General features: G+C 41.0%; 1 protein-coding gene across 1 annotated transcript; it reads left to right on the top strand.

Moving 5' to 3' along the window:
* The first annotated feature begins 17072 nt into the window (after window positions 1-17072).
* LOC102125562 (uncharacterized) lies at window positions 17073-18449 on the top strand. Its single transcript, XM_015438004.4, has one exon. It carries the CDS (start codon window positions 17130-17132, stop codon window positions 17985-17987), a length of 858 nt encoding a protein of 285 aa, XP_015293490.3. The 5' UTR covers window positions 17073-17129; the 3' UTR covers window positions 17988-18449.
* Window positions 18450-24817: the final 6368 nt, after the last annotated feature.

The raw sequence follows: 24817 nt of genomic DNA on the forward strand, positions 1-24817 counted from the left end.
CTTGACTGTAAAACCCTCTTCAAGAATTCATTGCAATTATTATCTTTGTAATTTATTTGGAATTAGTCATTGCATCTGTAGAGTCTGGGAAGGGATTGTGGAGAATATGTAGGCCTATGCCCTCACTCTACAGCTGAGGTCCTGAGAGTGTACCAAGGTCACACAACGAGGTCACTATATGAGGTCTGAAGTCCAGGTCTCCTCAATCTTGAGTGAGTAGCCTCTACTATGAGTTTTATGCTCATTGGGTTCAGTAAACCATGGTCTTTAGACAGGAAAGAAAACATATATTAAATTAGAAGCCCAGACTTCAAGCCACTATGCAATATATCCATGTAACAATGCTGCATTTGAACCTCTTACATTTATACATATTAAACACAGATTTAAAAAATAAGTAATGAACTTTCCTTTCAGCAGTAAAGTTAGAAGTGGTACTGGAAGGGAATTAGGGAAATGTTTTGCTCTGATGACAGATTGTCATCCTGGGCCCCCATTGACTCCAATAAGGATGACAATGTGTCCGAGAGGCTAGAGAAGGGACCTGGAGACAGCTAACATGACGTGGGGTTTGTTAGGGGAACTTACATACAAGGGTGGGTGGCCCAGTGGTGGTGTCTGAACAGGAGAACTGCTACCATTTGTAAAAAGCACGCAGTTCACATAGTATTTTCACTTAGAACCCTCCACCTAACAACCTCCATTTAATCCAAAACAAAGGGCCTCAATCCCCAGTATGACCTGTGTTCTAACGGATGAGGTAGGGATTCAAACGTCCTTCATAGATAAGGAGTGGATCTCCAGGTTGGCCACTCCCAGATCCTTAGCTCAGAACTCCAAGCATACATTCTTCTTTGATTGTAGGGTCATTCTCAGAGTATGCTTAAGTTAAGTTATTGCTGCCCGGTGTGTCTGCCATACCCTCCACCCCAGCATGCTTGAATAGCCCTTACATTCTGATCATACCATTCTTCTGAGATTTCCCTGGGGCCAGGGTTTGCAGAGGAGCCTTGCAACCAGATGTTTCAGCAGCAATACAAACTACTGCAACAAAAAAGAAGAATGAATGTAATAACAATCATACTGTATATAAAGTTTTTCCAAGTGCTCAGGAGTTGATTAAACCATCTGGTTACAGGGTCATAAGATAGTGATTCTATAGCAGAAATATGTATATCTAGGGCCCGCATGGCCTGTGTTACATTGTGAGAGTAATCAGGGATATATACACAAAATTCAGTTTTAATTAATACACAGGTTCTGCTCTGGTAGGTGGTTAAGATGTCCTGGGCCATGCAATTTTGCAAAGTAATGCACCTAATTTGGGCAGTTTCTTCAGTGAGAAGAGTAATATCATGATAGGTATCATTAAAGACTGCAGCCCTATGTTTAGCCAGGGCCTCAACTTGCAGCTGTATGTCTGTTGTCACCACTTGGGTGGTGGGCGGGGGTGGGGAGCAGCAAAAGTGGCCAACAGGTAAAACTACCAGGATGCATGCTTCCAGTAGTGCCTGGCTTTTACAATTTCCCAGTTAGGAAGAATGGTGTGTAAACTGGGCACGATGTGTCCCAACAAATGAGGATGTCCCCAGGTGCATCTACCAGTCCAATTATAGGGTAAGTAAGGACAACCGTGGATGCCATATGCCCACGGCCATCCTAAGGGGTGTGGTAGGCCCCCACGTGGAGAGTCACTCTGTCATCACAGTCATGTATCACTGGTTACCTGAAGAGACTGGTTACATTGCCATCACATTCCATGTCTATTACCTGAAGAATAGATTACATTACACTGGGGGGTAGCCATCCCCTATCACCGATTTTAGCTTGTGGCATGCTATTATCATGCCTTTTAATACATGTGGGTGTACAGCCCACAAGCTATATCTATACTGCTGTTGTCCACCCTGGCCCATCATCTACAGAATACCCCACAGTGGGGGTGACATTAACCTGCTCCTATGCTAGGTGGAAAATATGTTGTCTCATCTCTGATGGTGGGAAACTTATCACATGAAGTGCTTTTATTGCGAAAGGGAAATGGGTGGGGGTCATTATACCAAGTATAGAAGTGGCTCCAGATACTGAGGTTAGCTGCTTGGATGCCCCATGGCAGGGAGGAGAAGGGCAGCTCTCTGCAGAAGCAACTGTCCATTTTGTTTTGGAGAAAGGTCACCATTTGCACCCAGTTGGTGAACAGGTACACCACCTATGGGTGACAGGTGAGATACCTAGTGGGTAGAAGAAAGGGCAAGTCAGCCGGGCACAGTGGCTCATGCCTGTAATCCCAACAATTTTGGAGGCCAAGGTGGGTGGAACACCTGAGGTCTGGAGTTTGAGGCCAGCTGACCAACATGGTGAAACCCCAACTCTACTAAAAATACAAAAAATTAGCTGGGCATGGTTGGTGCATGCCTGTAATCCCAGCTACTTGGGAGGCTGAGGTAGGAGATTGCAGTGAGCCGAGATCGTGCCACTGCACTCTAGCCTGGGCAACAAGAGCGAAATTCTATCTCCAGAAAAAAAAAAAAAGAAAAGAAAGGGCAAGTTAGGCCATCTAAATCTAACAAGACAGGAAGTTGTGTTGTTCTGAGACAGCACCACCCCCAGCAGCAGCCTGTGCCTGGTTTGCAATACCACATGGATTGGCCACTTCTGCAACGTGTTGCAGCCAGAGTGAGACAGTGGGGATATTGTAATATCCCATAATGAGAGGATGATCACCCCCTTGCACAATTGGGGACCAGGATTGATTATTTAGAAGTACACGTAGGAATAGGTTGTAAAATAGGTGTGATCTATATATCATGTTCTATGCCCTTGCCCCATGGAGTGAAAAAACTGTACCCTCTGGGGCTGGTTTGTGATTTCCGGGCCCGTGTAATGATGTGCTCTCCAGTGGGTAGGTTCTATGGCAAGGGCATAGACCCAGGTTGAGTTCCAGGTTGAGGCAAAGGAGTAGGGGACAATCCCTCATACCGTCAAGCTGGATCATGACGGTGGTATCAGTCCTTGAGCCTGAAGAGTGTGTGCACTGGGGAGATGAGAACACACACGTTAATTCAAGGGTGTCTTGGGCCTGCATAGCCTGGTTTACATTGTGAGAGTAATCAGGGATATATACATACACAGTTTTAATTAATGCACAAGATCCACACTAAGTGTCCAGGGCTTGTGATTTTGCAAAGTGACACGTCTAATTTGGGCAGTTTCATTCAGGGCGCAGATGGGGTAAGCAGTGTGTCCACAGAGCCAGAGAGGGCGTCTCCTGCCAGAGTTGTTTCTTCAATGGTTGTTTCATCCATTCAATCAGCTAGAGCGTTGTACGGCAGGTAGAAAAGTCAATGGATATCCAGGTCCTCCACCGATTCCTGCACTTTGTATATGGTAAAGTGAGAGCCCTGGACACTGCTGATATCAGTGGGGATGCCACAGGCCACACATAACTCCAGTCTTCTTACGGTGGTTGTCTGGGTGACATACTTGCTGGGATATGCCTACAGTAGCCCCATGCACAAGTCAAAGCATAGTGGAAACCATCAGATAGGGGCGAAGGTCCTTGGAATTCTGGGACCTCGGCCTTCATCCTAGTATAAAGGGGCTGCTACCTGCCATTCCATTAATCCTCATTTTATTGATACAGCTAAAGATTTACTAACTATCCCCTCCAGAAAATTTATCATAAATTTACAATAAAACCAACCCTGTCACAAATACTTGGCCACTCTTCTATTTTTATTTTCTTTGTAGACAGCCATCTGTTCATCCTGGTGTATTGATTGGTGTATTAAGCTGGTTTCACATTGCTACCATGGTTGAATTAGACAGCTATTGCTGCACAGCAAGCAAGCACAAACTCTCATAGCTTATTGTAACAAGTATTTATTTATTGGTTATATATCTGTCGGTTAGTTGGGGTTTGATTGATTAAGGTTGGCCTTGGCTTCTGGCCACAGGTTGGTTTGGGACTTTCTTTTGAATTAGAGTTGTCATAGTTAGCAAATAAAAATACAGGTTCCCCAGTTACATTTCAATTTCAGATAAACAACAAATAATTTTATTATAATTATATCTGATTATGCATGGGAATACTTACATTTAAAAATTATTTGTTGTGTGTCTGGAATTCCATTTTAATGGAGTGTCTGGTATTTTAGGGGGCAATCCTTCTCTGAGAGTGGAAGCCCAAGGGAACAAGCTCACATTTTGAGTCTTTGGGTCATGCCTTCTGACATCTCATTGGTCAAAGCAACTCACATGGTAAAGTTCAAGTCACAGGGTGGAAGAGGATACTTCTGGGTTGGGTGGGAGGAGGGGGGAGAGTAAACATTAATAAAGAATAATCTGATCTACCAAAGTAGAGAATCAATTATTTTAATAATCTTTGTTGTGAGGCTTGGAAAAGACTTCTAGAGGATCAAATTAGATTATGTCTATTTCATTAGAAATTCTATTTTGGGCCAGGCGTGGTGGCTTGTGCCTGTAATCCCAGCACTTTGGGAGGCCAAGGTGGGCGGATCATTTGAGGTCAGGAGTTCAACACCAGCCTGGCCAACATGGTGAAACCCTGTCTCTACTAAAGATACAAAAATTAGCTGGGCATGGTGGCAGGTGCCTGTAATCCCAGCTACTGGGGATAATAATCAACTGACACAGCATATCCAAGAGTATTGCCTAGAAATCTATATTTATTAAAAATAAAACTGCCTAAGATGTTCTAGGAAGATGCCAAGAAGAGTCCAAGGCCATGACCTTCTCATCAACTCCTTGCTGGGTGCAATTCCATCCATAAGAATATGGCCTAAATTCAAATACAACTGCGACTTTGTATTCTCTAGAAGATGAATCAGGAGTAGGGCTCTGTGAAGTATAGCATAAAGAGCCAAGTTTTTTTACAAGATGGGAAAAACCAAGGAGTTAGTGACTTGAGAGGATATCAGTATTTCTGGTGGAGCTTTGGTGGGTCAAAGACCATTCATCTTGCTGCTTGATGAGGGTGGCTACTTCCCTGAACCTCATGGAGACACACTGTACGGGAAGAAGTGCCTCCTCCTGCTCGTCATCTGCAATTCTCGTCTGACACCATGGTCAGCTTCTGTTGTGGTTCTGTCTGCTCTGAACAGAGCTGTGGCCAAGGCCTCTGCCAGATGTGCTGCTGCCCCAGCTGCTGCCAGATCACCTGCTGCAGAACGACTCGCTATCATCACAGCTGCTGTGTGTCCAGGTGCTGCAGGCCGTGGTGCTGCCAGTCCCTGTGCTGCCAGCCCACCTGCTGCTGCCCCAGCTGCCACATTTCTAGCTGCTGCCGCCCCAGCTGCTGTGTGTCCAGCTGCTCCAGGCCCAGCTGTTATAATCCCCAGTGCTGCCAATCCTCCTACTGCCGCCCTTTTGCTGCACTTCTAGCTGCTGCCACCCTGGCTGCTGTGTGTCCAGCTGCTGTCATCCAGTCTGCTGCCAGACCACCTGCTGTGGCCCAGTCTCCTGTGAATCCTCTTGCTGTTGAACTTCATTCCTGACCACCAGCCCTGGTTCAACCACCATGTTGTCAGTGTACTAGTCATTCTTCTTCCTCTTCTCCACTGGACCTGGCCTTGCTGTGATCCACCACTACAAATATATAGCTAATTCCACCAAGCAACCATTTTAAAAACAACAATTTAAATGAATATCTTACAAAACCTCCAACTTCTATGCTTGGTGTGCAGTCAGAAGACCAGCTATCTCACACTATTTCGTTGGAACAGGCTTCTAAGCTTACAACTGCTGAGTGTGGTCTGGACTTTGCAATGAATTATGTCTGGTAGAGTAACTATAGCTCAATAAATACTCTCTTGCTATCAAAAACATTTGTGACCTTTCAGTATTTCTTAGAGTTGATTATTTATTTGGAAAACTGTTTGGGTTTCTATAGTATGGACAATAACATAAAAAATGATACTATATGTATCAGCCAAAGCCTGTATTAGAGAAAATATCAAATAATTCATTTTTTTATCCAAAACAGATTGCAGACTTTACCTGCCATCAAGTTTATTGAGACAAAACAATAACTCAATTTTTACTGTAATTAAATTAAGAACCAATTAGCAAGCTATTGGGATCTGGGAATTGCATAAAATGAATGATACCCACTTCTCATCCCTCAAGTAACTCACAATAAAATCGTGGGTTTTTCCTTTTTTTTTTTTTTTTTTTTTTTGAGATGGGGTTTCACTCTTGTTTCCCAGGCTGGAGTGCAGTGGCATAATCTCAGCTCACGGCAACCTCTGCCTCCCAGGTTCAAGTGATTCTCTTGTCTCAGCCTCCCAAGTAGCTGGAATTACAGGCATGAACCACTATGCTTGGCTAATTTTGTATTTCTAGTAGAGACAAGGTTTCTCCATGTTTGTCAGGGTGGTCTCGAACTCCTGACCTGGGGTGATCCGCCCACCTGGGCCTCCCAAAGTGCTGGTATTACAGGCATGAGCCACCACGCCCAGACTGAAAGTTATTTTTCTTTCACTCTCCACCCAATAAATTCAATTAATCATGGATTTAATTTAAATACATATGTCAGGGAGAGTATGTTAGTAATATTAGTGAGAAAAAGGACTCTCTTCTGTTGGAGAAAAGTAATACATATGTAAGGATTGATTCATAGAAATAAAATGTGTCAATTCTGAAAATTCAGGGTAACATGCACCGGTCTCAAACACGTAAGATTATGTGAAGGAGAATCAGATCACAGCCGAATGTATATATCTTTAAGAAGAGTATTATTAGAAAGACATTTAAAAAATTATAGTCCTTTCAAGGAGAAGGGACAAGATTAATTCATGGTGAGTTCTATAGATAAAAGAGGGATGATTTTAGGCTGCAGCCATAGAGTCAGTGGGAAAATCAACGAGCATGAGTGACGAAACACGTCACTGTGGGAAAGAAAGTGATGGAAACTAAGTTGGAAATGCAGCTGAGTTCTATTTTTGAGATGCTTCATTGACCCATTAATGATATTCATCCACTCATGCTCCATTAAAACTCCAATTGCAGAGTATGCATGCAGGTCTAACTATGAGACATGCAAAGGTTAGGGCTCACTACACATGACCTGTATCAAGTCACCCAGCTGCCTGTGTTTCCTTTATAACTTTGAGATTCCCTTTTGCATCAGGAGTTCAGTTCATATTGTATTTCCTGTGTCTTTTCAAGCCATTTCCTTCCATTTCAAAATGATATCAATCAAAATGATATCAGTAGGCTCAAAAGCTCTAGGCAAAACTTTTAGTTGAAAAGGAAAATAAAAAGGTAAAGTCAGCACAAAACTCAAACAACATATTCAGAAATTGATATGGTAATGCAACGTGAGAATCATATCTTTGGGCTCAGGCATCCCTTTTCAATTTATTCCAGGGCCATAAATGGTCTATACAAGCTCTTTCTCATTGCAGCATTCCTTAAGTACCTAGGCCTGAGAAGTCTATCAGAGTTTCAAACTAGTAATGATGCTTATTCTGTCATATCTGTATATTGCAAAACTGTATTTGTTTTGTTCATTTCTATGATCTCTTCTATGGCACGTAAACATTTATAAACATGCTATCTTCATTTTTGAATTTTTTCCTTTTTTTTTTTAGACAGGGTCTGGCTGTGTCACCTAAGCTGGAGTGCAGTGGCACCATGTCAGCTCACTGCAAACTTCAACTCCTGGGCTCAAGACAACCTCCCCCAGCTACTTCAGTCTCCCAAGTAGCTAGGACCGCAGGCATGCACCACCATGTCTAGCTAATTTTTGTATTGTTTGCAGATACAGGGTCTTACTATGTTGCCCAGGTTGGTCTTGAACTCCTGAGCTCAAGCAATCCACCCACCTTGGTCTCCCAAAGTGCTGGGATTACAGGTGTGAACCACCACGCCCACTTTATCACCAGAAAGTATAGGTATTGTTACCCCATTTTTTTATTTGCCTACCACTTGTGTATTCTTTGCTATTTTTTATCCTCTACCACTTTTGGAATATTTGAATCTTTTAAAAAATCTTTTAAAATTTTACCAGCTTCATCTCTCCAAAGCAATATTTTATGCATGACATTTATACTGTAATGGAATTCTTTATTTTGACTTATATTTCAGTCAATGGGAATATTTCTTAAAGGAATTTTAAAGGAAAGTTATATATCCTGAGTCCTTGAATCTATGAGGAGATCTTTCCACTGCCTTCACACATGACCAATAGCTTGTGTGGATCAAAATAACAGCATCTGGTTCTCTCACCTAAGCTGGAGTGTGGTGGCACCATTTCAGCTCACTGCAAGCTGCAGCTCCTGGACTGCAGCCAACCTCCCACCTCAGCCTCCCAAGTAGCTAGGACCACAGGCATGCCACAATGTTTTTTGCCCTTCAATACAGTTTAGGCATGAATAAAATATTGAGAAATAAAATAAAACTTCAGAATTATTTAACATGCTTTGGAAACACAGAGAAAGAATCTTACCAACATCTGGAGCATGGGCACTAGTTTACTTCAGGAATAGTTAAGGGGGAGTGTATATGTGAAATACTAAGTCTAATTTTAACTGTTTAGTAATAGTAGGTCCTTAACATGTCAGAAAATAAACACTTATGTCCTCTTATCCTCTTTGAATCCATCATGATACACCAACTTTTAAAAGGTGTTAAAAAACAGAAACCCTCTTCTTATTTTCTTAGGACAGGAGATAATAGCACATAAGAAAGGGTAGCAAATTTGGGGAAAGAGCAATGGTGGTCAACTAAAGATAACAAAAGGAGCTACAATGTGAATGCATACAGAGAGAGTACCACAGAGTGTAACGCTGGTTTTCCTTGAAGGCTCAGAAAGGCTCAGAATGGCTCAGAACCTGGAGGCACCAGATAATACTGAAGGCAGGGTAGGCAGCGGGCTGCTTAGACCCCTGGATCCCTACCCCACCCTACAAAGTTGCTCATTAGGCCTCCCCTACTTCCAACCAGGAGAAACAAGAGGTTATCTTCTAGAAGATTTAGTAAGAGATACTCTAGATTTGGGAACACTAGAGTGAACAAAAGTCAAGAATAGAACAGAAAACAGACCCATGCAGTGAAAATCTGAGCCCTGTGCTCACCATCCAGGACTCTGATGACCATAAGCCTTCCAAGCAGAATATTGGAAGATTCTCCTCTAAAGAAACTAAAGGGGCCCAGAGAAAGAACATATAAATCTTGACTTCCTTTTGGTGGACGAAGGGGAGGAGAGGTGAAGAGATAAATTAACAAGCCCTGCTGTCCACGTAGGACTTTCAATTGGCTTTTTAGTGCCATGTCAACTATATGCTGCAGACACTTGGGAAATGTCTCCAGCCTGACAATTCACACTAATTTAAAAAGAACAAAAAGAAAAAAGGGGAAGAACAAGTTTGACAGGAATAGAAACTATAGGAAGCAGCATAGAACTAAAAAAATTATAAAACAAGAACTACTATAAATAAAATACTCAAGAGAACTGAGAGAAGAAATTCTATCTTTGAAATAAAAACAAGATTCTAAGAAACAGAAGCAGTCAGAGAAGTCGGGTGAAATCTTGAGAATTAAAATGTGATAGAAAAAATTAGAAAAAAGTTCAGTAAAATGTTTGGAAGGTAAATTAGAATAAGAAGTCAAAGAATTTGTTCTCCTGTCTTGAAGATAGGTAAAAAAAAAATTATAAAAAGAAGTGAAAGAAATGGACATTAAAGAAAATATAATAACACAGAGGATCAATTCAGGAGATCTACCACTCAATGAAGAAAAATTTTAGAAAGACAGATAAGAAAACATAAGGAGTCAGGTGTAATGGTGGCCTGTGCCTCTAGTCCCAGTTACTTGGGAGGCTGAGGTGAGAGGGTCCCTTTGGCCCAGGGATTTGAAGCCAGCCTAGGCAACATAGTAAAGTCTTGTCTCAAAAGGCAAAAAGAAGACTGGAAGGAAAGGGAAGGGAAGGAGATGGAAGGGGAGGGAAGGGAGAAAGAAAGAAGGAAAGAAGGAAAGAAAGAAAAAGAAAGAAAGAGAAAGAGAAAGAAAAGGAAGAAGGGAAGGAAGGTAGAAGGGAAGAAAGGAGGGAGGAAGGAAGGAAAGAAGGGAGGGAGGAAGGAAAAGAAAGAAAGAGGAAGGAAAGGAAAGAAAGAAGAGGACAGAAGAAAGAAAGAAAGGAAGAGAGGAAGAAAGGAAGAAAGGGAAATAGAGAAAGAGGAATGGAGGGAGGGAGGGAAAAAGGAAGGAAGGAAGGAAAGAAGGAAAGAAATATGAGGGAGAAAACTATCAAGTAAATAGTATAAGAAAATTTCTTTCAGAAGGGAGCTCCAGATTAAAAGAACACCAGTGCTGAGCACAGTGAATGTAAGGTTCACATTAAGATACGTCACTGTGAAATCTCAGAATATTAGGGATATGGAAATGGCACTAAAAGTGTCCAACGAGGAAAATAATATGTGGTTCCCATACCATTCAGGAAGTAAAATGGCATCACACTTTTCAACATCAGCACTGGAAGCCAGAAGACAATGGGAAATGCCTTAAAATTTCTTAGTGGGATGTTTTTTAGCCTAGAATTCCATGCCTGGGCAAACTACCAAACAGAAACAAAGGAATAGTAAAATTTTGAGATATGAAAAGTCCAAAAAATCCTTACTGTCCCTGCACGCTTTCTAAAGTAATGTCTGCAGGATGTGCACCACCAAAATGAAGAGGTTGACAAAGAGGAGAACACAGATTCAGAAAACAGCAATTTCAAGTCAGAAAATCAGAACTGCATTCAAGGTAAATCCAAAAATGGCAACCGTACAGCAAGCCTAGAAAATGATCAGTGCAGAGGAGAACAGTAAGATGAGGGTTTTGGAGAGAGAACTCTAGGAAAAAGATATTTCTAAATGGTGTGGTTACACTACTACTTCCTGACTTTTAAAGTTTAGATATTATCTATTGGCCCACTGTTACATGTGATGAGAATTTAGCTCTTACATCCCTCACTATCCAACAGCCACCATTCTTCCTCTCCCCTTGTGTTCCAACTTCCCAATTGACCTGATAATTCTAAAGTACTGTCAAATGCAGTCTTTGAAAAGGTGCTCAACATCACTAATCATCAGGGAAGTGCTAATGAAAACCACAATAAGATATTACCTCATGCCTATTAGGATAACTATTATCAAAAAGTCAAAAGATAAGTGTTGGCAAGGGTGTGGTGTAAAGGCAACTCTTATACATTATTCGTGGGAATGTAACTTGGTGCAGCCATTATGGAAAACAGTATGGAGGCTCCTCAAAAAATTAAAAATAGAACTCACCTGTGAACCAGCAATTCCACTTCTGGATATATAGCCAAAGTAAATAAAATCACTATCTTGAAGATATCTGCACTTGTATGTACATTGCAGCATTATTCACAACTGCTAAGATACAGAAATACCTACGTGCCCATCCACAGATGAGTGGACAAAGAAAATTTATATAAATGTCATTATTCACAATGGATTCAGCCTTTAAAAAGGAGACCCTGTCATTTATAACAATATGGATGAACCCAGAGGACATTAAGCTAAGTGAAATAAGCTGGACACAGAAAGACCAATACTGCATGATCTGACTTATATGGTGGTTGCCTGGGGTGGAATAAGGAAGAAATGGGTAGATGTTGGTCAAAGGGTATAAAGTTTCAACTATTCAAAATAAGTAAGTTCTGGAAATTGAATGCAATGTGACTATAGTTAACAATACTGTATTTTCACCACAAAAAGAGTATGTGAGGTGATTGATATGTTAGTTAGTTTGATTGTGGTGATCTATTTCACAACGTATATGTATATCAAAACATTATTTTGTACACCTTGAATATATGCAATTTTTAATTGTCAATTATATCTCCAAAAAGCTTTCAAAAAGCTAAAAATAAATTCAACAATATGAAACACATGAGGAGCATGCTACCAGGATCTTAGAAGAGGGCAGATTAAGGGAGAGGTGGCTTGGGCCGAGAGTATCAGGAAAGGTTTGCTGGAGGAGGTAATAGCACTTAAGTCTTAAAGAACAAGTACTATGGAGGTTCCTGCATAGTCTGTGGAACAGAATGAGAGAGGTCTCAACCACTGTTGAATAAATAAGTGAATGATAATCTACAGCTTTATAGGACTCCTAATTTCCAATTATATCAAACCCAACAAAGACCTTCCAAAAGAGCATTTCTGACCAACATAAAGCTCATTTGCACGCAACGACCTGCTATTATGATCCCAACTGTGAGTCACACAGGGCTCTTCAAGGCCCTAAGCCAATCGCTACATGACCCTGTGAATATTCTGAACATTGAAGACTGTGGCATTAGTGATTCGCTTTTGCTCTCTTCTCTTCTCTTCTCTTCTCTTCTCTTCTCTTCTCTTGGCATTATGCATTCCTGGGAGTATTGTGTGTTGGGACAATAATTCATTACTTGACTGACATATTACCTGAAATTCTGATGATCAGGTTACATCATAGTCAGAAAAGAATTAGGACAATATCCTGAATATCTCCTATACTTCTTAAATTTCTTGCTGTAATTGGTCATCATACAACAAAATCTTATTAATTTGGGACATGTGCAGGCTAATTTTCCCTGGCTTGTATCCAGGGAAAATTGGCATCTTCCAAAAAATTCATGGGCAAATTGGGAAGGTGAATGTAATTATAGAAGATATATTTAACCTAGCATGAATGCACTTTGTGCTGATTGCAAGTGAATCACATTATTCTGTACTTGAGCCTTGAACCTCATCACTTAGAAGCATTCTTTAGCTGTGATGCATAATTATGTTTAAATGTATTGGGAACAAGCTAACTGACATCAGTATGTTATTTTATTTTTTAAGTTTTGAGGTACAAGTGTGACTTTGTTACATGCGTAGATTGCATAATTAGCAAGTCAGGGCTTTTAGGCCATCATCACATGAGTAACGTAACTCATGTTATGAGTAACACATCATAACATAAGTAATTTCTCATTGTCAACCCCACTTTCACTCTCTAAGCTCTCTGAGTGTCCATGGTCTGTCATTCTATTCTCTATGTCCATGTGCACACATCATGTAGCCCCCATGTGTGAGAATATGCGATATGTGTCCTTCTGTGTCTGACTTGTTTCATTTAAGATGATGATCTCCAGTTCCATCCATGTTGCTACAAAATACATGATTTTATTATTTTTTATGGCTGAATAGTATTAAGTGACATTATTTTCTAAAGTCCAAGCCAACCAAATTAGCCTAGCCTGCACTTTGGAGCCATTATTAAGTAAAATGAGGGTTATTTGAACACAAGCACTACATATCCTGCAATACTGCAACAGTCAGTCTGGTAACTGAGATAATTATTTGGGGATTAAAGGGTGGGTCATGTATACAGTGTGGACACAGGGATGACATTTGTCCCATGCAAGACAGAGCAGGATTGGTGATATTTCATCTTACAACTCAGGATGGCATGCAATTTAAAACTTACAAATTGTTTATTTCTGGAATCTTCCATTAAATATATTAGGACCATGGTTGACCGCAAGTAACTGAAACTGTGGAAAGTAAATCCACAGATAGGGAAGGACTACTGTAATGCCAGGAACAGAGCATTAAGGGTGATTCTGGTCAAGGCTCAGGAGAAAAGAATAGCTGTAGGGGAAGTCTGAATCTTCTTATAGATTATTTAGGTGGTCATGACCAGAATGCTGAGAGAAATATGGACAGTAGAGGCTATTCTGATGAGATCTCAGATGGAAATGAGGAACAATAATTGGAAGCTGGAGGAAAGACCATCCGTTTACAAAGTGGCAAAGGACTTAACTGAATTATGTTCATGTCCAAGGGCCTGAACAGAGGGCAGAGTTTAAGAAAGATGAAGCAGTATATTGGGGGAAGAAATTTCTAAGAAAAATGTTGAAGGAGCTGCATAGCATCTTTGAACTTCATATAGTAAAATGCGAGAGGAAACAAATGATTTAAGGTGGAATTCATAATTAAAAGGGAGACAGAACATAAAGATGTAGAAAATGTGCAGCCTGGCCATATAAAGAATGAAAAGGCATGCAAGGATGTGGCCAAGTGATGCTTTGATACAAGGATTGATATGAATAGAAGGAAGCTAGGTGCTGTTCATCACATCAATGGGAGAATGGCTCTGAAGCCATTTCAGAGATCTTTGAAGCTGTCCCTCTCATCACAGGCTCCAGATAAGAGAACCTTGAGGTCAGAAAGAGCTTGGTACTCCCCACATTCTAGCACAGTGCCCCTTTGCTGCTCCAGTTGTGGTTCAAGTGGGCTTAGACGAGACTTGCGCTGCCACTGCAAAGGGCACAAACTGTGAGCCTTGGTGGTGTTCATGTAGTACTGACTGTAGATACACAGAGTGCAGGAGCTGTGGGGCCATGGCGGTCCACCTAGGTTTGAAAGGATGTTTCCGACAGCCTGCCACAGGGGTGTAGCCACAGCAGAGAGGTCCTCCTAGGGCCATGCTCAGGAAAACGGGGGGTCAGAGCAGCCACTGAGACCCTAGAACTGCAGAACTATCAGCCTGAGAGAGCCTGCAGGCAGAGACTCCAATCAGATTGCTGCTGCATGGGCTGAGCCCAGCAAAGCCACGGGGCAGAGCTATCTGAGGGGCTTTGGGGCCTAACACCAAGGCCCCCAGGCAGCCCAGCCCCATGGTAGGCATGTCCAGGAGGCAGCACATGGAGTCAAAGGTTATTCTCCAGTTTTAAGATTTAATGCTGTCTTCCCTGTTGGACTCGCTTGGGGCCAGTTACCCTTTTTTCTTTCCTGTTGCTCCCTTTTGGAATGGGCCTGTCTATACTATGCCTCTCCCAGTATTGGATTTTGGAACTAGATAACTTCTTTAATAGGTTCACATGTGGAGGAGAATTTGCCTCAGGATAAGTCCTGTGTTGTGTCTCACTCATATCAGATTTAGATGACACTCTTAGATTTACATTTTGACTTTTAAGTTGGTTCTGGAACAAGTTAAGACTTTGGAACTATTGGAATAAAATGAACACATTCTGTGTATGAGAAGGACATGGATTTGGGGGCCAAGGGTGGAATGCAGTGGTTTGAATGTGTCCCTCAAAGTTCACGTGTTGGACACTTGATCCTCAATGCGGCGGTGCTGGGAGGCGGCGCCCAACAGATGTTTGGGTCATGGTGACACCACCCTCATGAGTGGATTCATGTTGTTATCACAAGAGTGGGTTCCTTATAAAAGGATGATTTTGACTCCCTCTTTCTCTGTCTCACCCTCTCTTTTCCCTTCCACAATGTGATGACACAGTATTCCTGGTTATCTATAACTAAGTCTTATTCTATGAATGGAATCCCAACTTCCACAACTTTCCGCATATACTGTTTATCAGGGGACATGTTACTTACCATAGAAATTAGTTTTCCTAAAATTAAACTCTGATCTCCTTGTTTGGAATGTTTTCCTCTCTTTTATCCAGAAGTCAAAAGATATATCCATTTCTAAAGGACCTTACATGCCTCTATGTCATCAAAAAGCCTTCATTCACTCAATAAACATTTACCACCAGTGTTCTCTGTGCTGAGTATCATGGTAACAAAAAGAAATGTCATAGGCCATGCCTTCAGGGTATTTGCATTGCATATGGGGAATGACAGAAGTAAATGACTATGATACAGTAGAATGTATCAAATTATGAGCACAAGGGAGGAAATAATGATAAATGTATGGTGTAGCTTATCAGGAAAAAATTATTGAGGAGGAAATATTTTAACTGGTTTTGACACATGAGTAGGAGTTTGCAGAATGAACAAAAAAAAAAATGAAACATTCCAAGAAGATGAAACAGTTTCAGCAAGTTTGGCAAATTTTATTCTTTACCTCTTTCTTGGCTACCCTAAGACATATTAGGCTTACTTTCTCTTTAATCTTCGACACGTTTTTTGTTTGTTTGTTTGTTTGTTTTAGCTTTTTAATGCTTCTTTTGCGTACTCTGCTAAAAGAGTAATAAGAATGTACACTACTTTATAAGGTTGTATTAAAGAGTGAAAATGAAATAAATATAAGATGTTTAGCACAATGTCTGGTACGTAGTCAAAACTTCACAAGTAATATACATACCTTGAGGGTGTATGGAACTTATCCACATACTATACATTTTTATTGTAGTTGTTTAATGAACATAATTGTGATTCCTTTCATTTTTGCCAAATTCTGTTTCTTATACATGTGTCTTATACAAGTACCCGCAGGAAAAAGATGAGGGTTTATCCGTTCTATACCCAGAGTACCCAACAGAATGTCTTGGATGCACATTATTGAAGGCTTAATAATTATAAACATTGTCTACATATAACAAATGCTTTTGTCAAATAGAAATTCATCATGCAATTTTGATGATCAAAGATAAAACTTCCTACTCCTAATGCCTATACTGTAAGACATATACAAAAATGTGTTTTTACTCCTTAAAGGCAATGAGTCATGGCTAAGTACTTTCACTTGAAGTGGTGGAATAAGATCTGACACAGAGTTTATAACTTCCTTGGGATCTGACCATCTCCTCAACCGTTCAAGAAGCATACACGGAATCAGAGTCATCTTCATTACAGGTGAGACATCCTTCTCCCGAATGAGTCCTTCCTTCTAACTCCTTTCCGACATCTCATCTGACCAGGGCATTCTTTGACAACAAAAGATACATTCACATTATAAAAAGTGTCCCCCATGATTTGTAGAGAGCTATCTACAGGTAGGAGGGAGAATCACATTTAGAAATAAAGTGTCAGAGTCATGTGTCCAGCGGTTTGTAAAAGACACTGCATAGACCAGGGACAAAGGTGACCCCCACTAGGGAAGAAATATGACAAGTGTTTCCAATAGAAACGCAGGAGCACAGCAGGAAAAGGAAATGGGTTATTTTTTGAATATTTAAATGGGTTAGTTTTGGAGTATTTAACTAGAAACACACAATGATGTAATTACATGATTAAGTTTTCCACGAGGTAAATAATAACAAGGAAATAATGACGTGGTGGCAATGGGCCTTCAGCAGGGTATAAAGGAGGCTATGGACCCAGAAGACTTCCAAACACAAGAACTTCAATCTCTTGGAAACCCACCCAGATCCTCCCCGTTCTGACACCATGGTCAACTCCTGTTGTGGCTCCGTGTGCTCTGACCAGGGCTGCGGCCAAGACCTCTGCCAGGAGACCTGCTGCAGCCCAAACTGCTGTCAGACCACCTGCTGCAGGACCACGTGCTGTCGCCCCAGCTGCTGTGTGTCCAGCTGCTGCAGGCCCCAGTGCTGCCAGTCTGTGTGCTGTCAGCCCAGCTGCTGCCGCCCCAGCTGCTGTCAGACCACCTGCTGCAGGACCACCTGCTGCCGCCCCAGCTGCTGTGTGTCCAGCTGCTGCAGGCCCCAGTGCTGCCAGTCTGTGTGCTGCCAGCCCACCTGCTGCCGCCCCAGCTGCTGTCAGACCACCTGCCGCAGGACCACCTGCTGCCGCCCCAGCTGCTGTGTGTCCAGCTGCTGCAGGCCCCAGTGCTGCCAGTCTGTGTGCTGTCAGCCCAGCTGCTGCCGCCCCAGCTGCTGTCAGACCACCTGCTGCAGGACCACCTGCTGCCGCCCCAGCTGCTGTGTGTCCAGCTGCTGCAGGCCCCAGTGCTGCCAGTCTGTGTGCTGCCAGCCCACCTGCTGCCGCCCCAGCTGCTGTCAGACCACCTGCTGCAGGACCACCTGCTGCCGCCCCAGCTGCTGTGTGTCCAGCTGCTGCAGGCCCCAGTGCTGCCAGTCTGTATGCTGCCAGCCCACCTGCTGCCGCCCCAGCTGCTGCATCTCCAGCTGCTGCCGCCCCTCTTGCTGTGAATCCAGCTGCTGCCGCCCCTGCTGCTGCCTGCGTCCAGTCTGTGGCCGAGTCTCCTGCCACACCACTTGCTATCGCCCAACCTGTGTCATCTCCACCTGCCCCCGCCCCTTGTGCTGCGCCTCCTCTTGCTGCTGAGCCCCCTGCCCTGCTTCACCTCCCCCTTCACTGCTGGCCCACAGATGCAGACCCTTCTACTATGCTGGCTATTAGGACACATGGAGTGGGGTTGATGTCATTCAATAGGATGGACCTCATGTTTCCAATGAGCCCATCACCATTTCACTGACTCTGAGAATATTCTGGTTCATTTTAAGCTCCCTCCCTTGCTTTCTTTTTCTTCCAGTGGTAGCACCACATAGAAATTAATTTGTAATCCACTAACTAAGAAATTATTCCAATCCTCTAATTTCCTTATTTTCTTTATCACTTTGAGGTAGAGATTCTCCTTCTCAGTGAGGTAGACATTATCTGCAGGATCAGTTTTGTCACTGATGTTGCACCCTCAGACCCAGGGGCCCAGTTATATTCTGTGTTTCTCCTAGTGTGAATTTCTTATGCTTTGTAGCATCTCTGCTTTCTAATAAACTTTTCTGCACGTAAGAATTCATTGGTATCATTCTCTATTGCTTTCATAATTATTTTACTGATTCCCTAGCAATTATATTGTACACAAAGATACAGGAAGAGCAACCTATGTTGAAATCACTTTGAAGATACATGCTATATAAAATATACATAATTTAAGGTATTGGAATAAAAGTGCTGTGTGTATATGTGTATGTGTGTGTTTGTGGGTGTGCACAGGTGTTTTAATATCCTAAATTAAGACAGATTTAATTCATGCCTTAGCTCTTGAAACACATTTTATCTTTAACACGTTATATCTAATTGTCATACTATTGTCCCTATTTTGACAAAAAAAGATAAAACCAAATTTCTGAAAAGTAGACACCAATGAAAGAAGGGAAATCTTCTATAAAGAATTTAATGTACTCAATTCATTTCACTCAATAAACAACATTTTGGAATTTATTATTAAAAAGTGGACTTTATTTCCCAGTGAGTTCTGCTGAGAAAAAAAAGCATATTGAGCTGTATTTCATCTGGATAGCATGAAATGATATCTATTCTGACTGTGGTCTCTACAGGTTTATGTTATAATTTAAACATCTCCACACTTAACATTTTAACATATATAAACCCAGCAAGGCTGAAAATTTCAAGACTCACTTTTGTTTTTAAGAATCATTTTATTGGAATTAGTTCATAGCTTTGAGCAGGTCGCAGCTGGGGTGCATATCCTAATTAGAATTCCCAAGAGTGGTGCCTTCATTTGAATCTGAAGTAATATCGTAAGTGATTATAACTTGGCATTGTAGTAAGAGAACCTGCTCTTGATGTTTTTACTTTTATTTGACTATTATCAGCTCTGAAGTGACCCTATAAGCTATTGAGCCAATCAAATTTAAGATGATTTGTTCAGATGTCATTGATAGCTTCACATTTTTTCTGAGGCCTTAAGAAAATGTTGCCCAGATGTTAATCACAGAGTTATGATGCCTTTTTAAACATGAGGCAGGATAAATAAGATTAGGAAGCTGTGAAAGGAAAATAAATATCGGGTCCCCCAAATCACTAAGCTAAAGGGAAAAGGCAAGCTGGGAACTATTTCGGGCACACCTGCCTCTCACTCTACTTAAAGTCACCCCTCTGCTCACTGAGATAAATGCATATCTGATTGCCTCCTTGGGAAAGACTAACCAGAAACTCAAAAGAATGCAAGTATTTGTCTCTTTTTTTTTGTTATTATACTTTAAGTTCCAGGGTATATGTGCATGACGTGCAGGTTTGTTACATATGTATACATGTGCCATATTGGTGTGCTGCACACATTAACTCGTCATTTATATTAGGTATATCTCCTAATGCTATCCCTGCCCCCTCCCCCTCCCCCACAACAGGCCCCGGTGTGTGATGATACCCTTCCTGTGTCCAAGTGTTCTCATTGTTCAATTCCCACCTATGAGTGAGAACATGCAGTGTTTGGTTTTTTTGTCCTTGTGATAGTTTCCTGAGAATGATGGTTTCCAGCATCATCCATGTCCCTACAAAGGACATGAACTCATCCTTTTTTATGGCTGCATAGTATTCCATGGTGTATATGTGCCACGTTTTCTTAATCCAGTCTATCATTGATGGACATTTGGGTTGGTTCCAAGTCTTTGCCATTGTGAATAGTGCTGCAATAAACATACGTGTGCATGTGTCTTTATAGCAGCATGGTTTATAATCCTTTGGGTATGTACCCAGTAATGGGATGGCTGGGTCAAGTGGTATTTCTAGTTCTAGATCCTTGACGAATTGCTACAGTGTCTTCCACGATGGTTGAACTAGTTTACATTCCCACCAATAGTGTAAAAGTGTTCCTATTTCTCTACACCCTCTCCAGCACCTGTTGCTTCCTGACATTTTAATGATCGCCATTCTAACTGTTGTGAGATGGTATCTCATTGTGGTTTTGATTTGCATTTCTCTGATGGCCAGTGATGATGAGCATTTTTTCATGTGTCTGTTGGCTGCATAAATGTCTTCGTTTGAGAAGTCTCTGTTCATATCCTTTGCCTACTTTTTGATGGGGTTGTTTATTTTTTTCTTGTAAATTTGTTTGAGTTCTTTGTAGATTCCGGATATTAGCTCCTTGTCAGATGAGTAGATTGCAAACTTTTTTTCCCATTCTGTAGGTTGCCTGTTCACTCTGATGGTAGTTTATTTTGCTGTGCAGAAACTCTTCAGTTTAATTAGATCCCATTTATCAATTTTGGCTTTTGTTGACATTGCTTTTGGTGTTTTAGACATGAAGTCCTTGCCCATGCCTATGTCCTGAATGGTATTGCCTAGGTTTTCTTCTAGGATTTTTATGGTTTTAGGTCTAACGTTTAAGTCTTTAATCCATCTTGAATTAATTTTTGTATAAGGTGTAAGGAAGGGATCCAGTTTCAGCTTTCTGCATATAGCTAGCAAGTTTTCCCAGCACCATTTATTAAAAAGGGAATCCTCTCCCCATTTCTTGTTTTTGTCAGCTTTGTCAAAGATCAGATGGTTGTAGATGTGTGGTATTATTTCTGAGGGCTCTGTTCTGTTCCATTGGTTTATATCTCTGTTTTGGTACCAGTACCATGCTGTTCAAAACAGCCTTGTAGTATAGTTTGAGGTCAGGTAGTGTGATGCTTCCAGCTTTGTTCTTTTGGCTTAGGATTGACTTGGCAATGTGGGCTCTTTTTTGGTTCCATATGAACTTTAAAGTAGTGTTTTCCAATTCTGTGAATAAAGTCATTGGTAGCATGATGGGGATGGCATTGAATCTATAAATTACTTTGGGCAGTATGGCCATTTTCACATTATTGATTCTTCCTATCCATGAGCATGGAAAGTTCTTCCATTTGTTTGTGTCTTCTTTTATTTCATTGAGCAGTGGTTTGTAGTTCTCCTTGAAGAGGTCCTTTACATCCCTTGTAAGTTGGATTCCTAGATCTAGAAGCCCACTTCCAGCTTCAAGTTGTCCTGCCTTTGCTTTGAGTTGTCCCGCCTTTTCTGGACCAAATCCATGTTCATCTTACATATGTTGATTGATGTCTCATGTCTCCCTAAAATGTATAAAACGAAACTGTGAACTGACCACCTTACACACATGTTGTCAGGACTTCCTGAGGCAGTATCACTGGAGCGTCCTCAACCTCGGCAAAATAAACTTTCTAAATTAACTGAGACCTGTCCCAGTTTTTCAGGGTTCACATTTGGTAATCATGAAGGGATTCTGAGTGGATATGCCCCTGACCTTTGATAAATATCCTGTTGGTGCCTGGTAATAGCATGAGCTAACTTTATGATTCAAACCAATAGGACAATTTGCTGAGGTCTGGGAGCACCCACCGCAAAGAATCCCTGATCTCCCAAAATTTGGTGAAGATCTAAAGTTTATTTTGCTATACAACTCCCCCACCTATTTTTGTTTTTGGAGTTTTACTTGCTTACTTGCCATCCTGTACAAGGAAGGCAAGATTAGCTTTTACTTCCTTTATAAGGAAGGCAAGATTTACTTTTACTTCCTTTACAAAGAAGGCAAGAATTCCTGCTTCCATGATGATGAAAGGCATGTAGCGTTTGAGCTCACTCCCAGCAGGGAAGACCAGTTTTAGTGCTTTTCCTGCTTCTACGGTGGTAGAAAGCAGTCTTCAGCCTGAGACCCATCCCTAGGTAAGTAGCTGAACTGGGGCTTTGTCTTGGCTAAAGTTTAACAACCTGCTGGTCTTAATTTCTCCTTATCATTAGAGTGCTTGGTGATCCTATTGCTGGATTTTTTGTTGGTTGTTTTGGTCTTTCTCCCATCAGACTTAACCAAGTCTACCTGACTTGGTCAAATCCAAGTGAGAATTCAAAATTATGGGTAACAAAGCCTCTCTAATTTGGCCAAAATTCCTTGCAGCTGCGAAAGAAGAAAACAAACAAAAAGAACCAAAAAAAACATGCACTTGGTTTCTGTGTTTGCTTCCTGTCTTAAAAAACAAATGTTCTTTTATTTACTTTTCTTCCACCCTATACCTCTTTCCCTCTTTGCCATCTGCAGTACCAACAAATCTAGAGAAGTCTTCTAATGACTTGAACCCCCTTAAAGAATTCAGAACAAAGTTGCCACTCACCCCTTTTGGGGTGTTTTGTTTTCTTTGTGGAGTTTCAAGAGTCATGGGTAGATTCTTCTTAAGTCTAAACCTCTGCTTTCCTGTATTGCATGACCTGACCTCTTTGGCTTTGACCTTGCTGTGTGTAATAGTAGATGAGAGCCACAAAGTTAAGGGGTGGCTGAGCGCAGTTTACAAAAAGTGGTCTTGGCTGTTGTTTTGTTTTCCTTCTAGGAAGTTGCTATTTAAGGATCCTAATTCTAGTTCAGAGATGCATTCTAAAGTGTCTTCTCTGTTGCTTTTTCTCCCCAAATTAAGCTCTATTCAGCTTGTCTGTGTGTATTTGCATGAGGAACTGAACTGTTATTTTCAGTGGTGACCCAGTGTGGAGTCCTGCCCACAAGCAGCACATATTGATCCACCACAGAAAACCTCTAGGCCTCAGCTCAGTTCCTCTTTTTAAGAAGAAAACTGGGAAACAAATAATCTAAGAATGAGGAGAAAACAAGGAGAATGACCCCCGTTCGAGCACTCCATAGGTTTTATGGAACCTGGTCTTTTCATAGTTTATGTAAAATGGAAGTAATCAGGTCTTTGTGCACATTTATCTTAAGAAAAAGGAGCCCATGTAAATCAGTTCAACCATTGTGGAAGACAGTATGGTGATTCCTCAAGGATCTAGAACCAGAAATACCATTTGACCCAGCAATCCCATTACTTGGTATATACCCAAAGGAATATAAGTCATTCTACTATAAAGACACATGCACTCGTATGTTTATTGCAGCACTATTTACAATAGCAAAGACATGGAAACAATCCAAATGCCCATCAATTATAGACTAGATAAAGAAAATGTGGTGCACATACAGCATGGAATATGATGTAGCCATAAAACGGAATGAGATCATGTCCTTTGCAGGGCCATGGATTAAACTGGAAGCCATCATCCTCAGCAAACTAACACAGAAACAGAAAACCAAATACCACATGTTCTCACTCATAAATGGGAGTTGAACATTGAGAACACATGGACACAGAGAGAGGAGCAACACACATCAGGGGTTGTTGAGGGGTGGAGAATGAGGGGACGGAACTTAGAGGATGGGTCAATAGGTGCAGCAAACCACCATGGCACACATATACCTACGTAACCTGCATGTTCTGCTGCACATGTATCCCGTTTTTTTCTTTAGAAGAGAAAGAAAGAAAGAAAAAGAAAGGAAGGAAGGGAGGGAGGGAGGGAGGGAGGGAGGGAGGAAGGAAGGGCCTTATAGTCGACCTGCAAACTACAGAGTTCCTAAGTTCTCTTTTTTCTCTATTTCTTTTCTGCCTTCATTAAATATGCACTTATTTTTCTATTAAGATAAAAACCACTGTTTGGATACAACAGGTTTTTTGTTTGCAAGCTGGTGAATTTGTATTTATCTCATGGCTAAAGTTCTGAAGTAGAAGCTATAGGATTTGTGTGTGTGTGTGTGTGTGTGTGTGTGTGTGTGTGTATTTAAAGGGTCTTTATAATTTTTATAATTTTATGTTTAATTGGCAATTAAATCCATTTTAATTTCCCTCTAGCACCACCAGACTTTTTTCTCTCTGTACCTTATGATATAAATTTAGCTATTTCATTTTTCCCTGAGTTGTTTCCTTTAATATGCAAACTTAAGGCTACTTAGCTGACAACTCCCTAGGGGAGTAAAACAGGTTATTGAGAATTTGAAAGTCTAAGATAGGGGAAGAAAGCACCTTAAGAATCTATAAGAGGTACTTCTATCAACATGCCTACTACGTCTATATATTTATATGTTGTGTACACAATGTCTCACTACTGAAAATATATAAAAGAGCTCTAATTAATTGGCTTAAAAAAGCACTTGAATCAAGTACTTTATCAGGAACAAAGAAAAGATTAGTAGAATGCTTTCTAAGTTTATGTAACGTAAGTAAAATCTTTAATAAATAAGTTAGCTTTAAAATTATTGGTACAGTAATAATAGAGGTGTCTTAAGAATTTCCAGCATGCATTTTTGTTTGCATTTATTAATCAAGCCATTTCATGCTTATCCCTGTCAAATACTATAAGGTGTCAAAATTTGGCATGGGGTTACAAAACTATAATAGAATGATCTTTGATTGTGTAATCTTTAATAAATAAGACATTGATATCTGTTTAAAAAAATAGCCACATCTTGAATTTAGTCAGATTACCGTAACTTCTAATCTTGTGGCTTTTGGTGGTCTAGTCCACAGGCAGTAAGATTTGTTTTGGGAATGAACTGTTATACTCTT

Source organism: Macaca fascicularis, chromosome 16, assembly GCF_037993035.2.
Source record: "Macaca fascicularis isolate 582-1 chromosome 16, T2T-MFA8v1.1".
Lineage (NCBI taxonomy): Eukaryota > Metazoa > Chordata > Mammalia > Primates > Cercopithecidae > Macaca > Macaca fascicularis.

Coding starts and splice junctions, on each gene's coding strand:
- LOC102125562 (XM_015438004.4), top strand. CDS start 17,130: ATGGTCAACTCCTGTTGTGGCTCCGTGTGCTCTGACCAGGGCTGCGGC.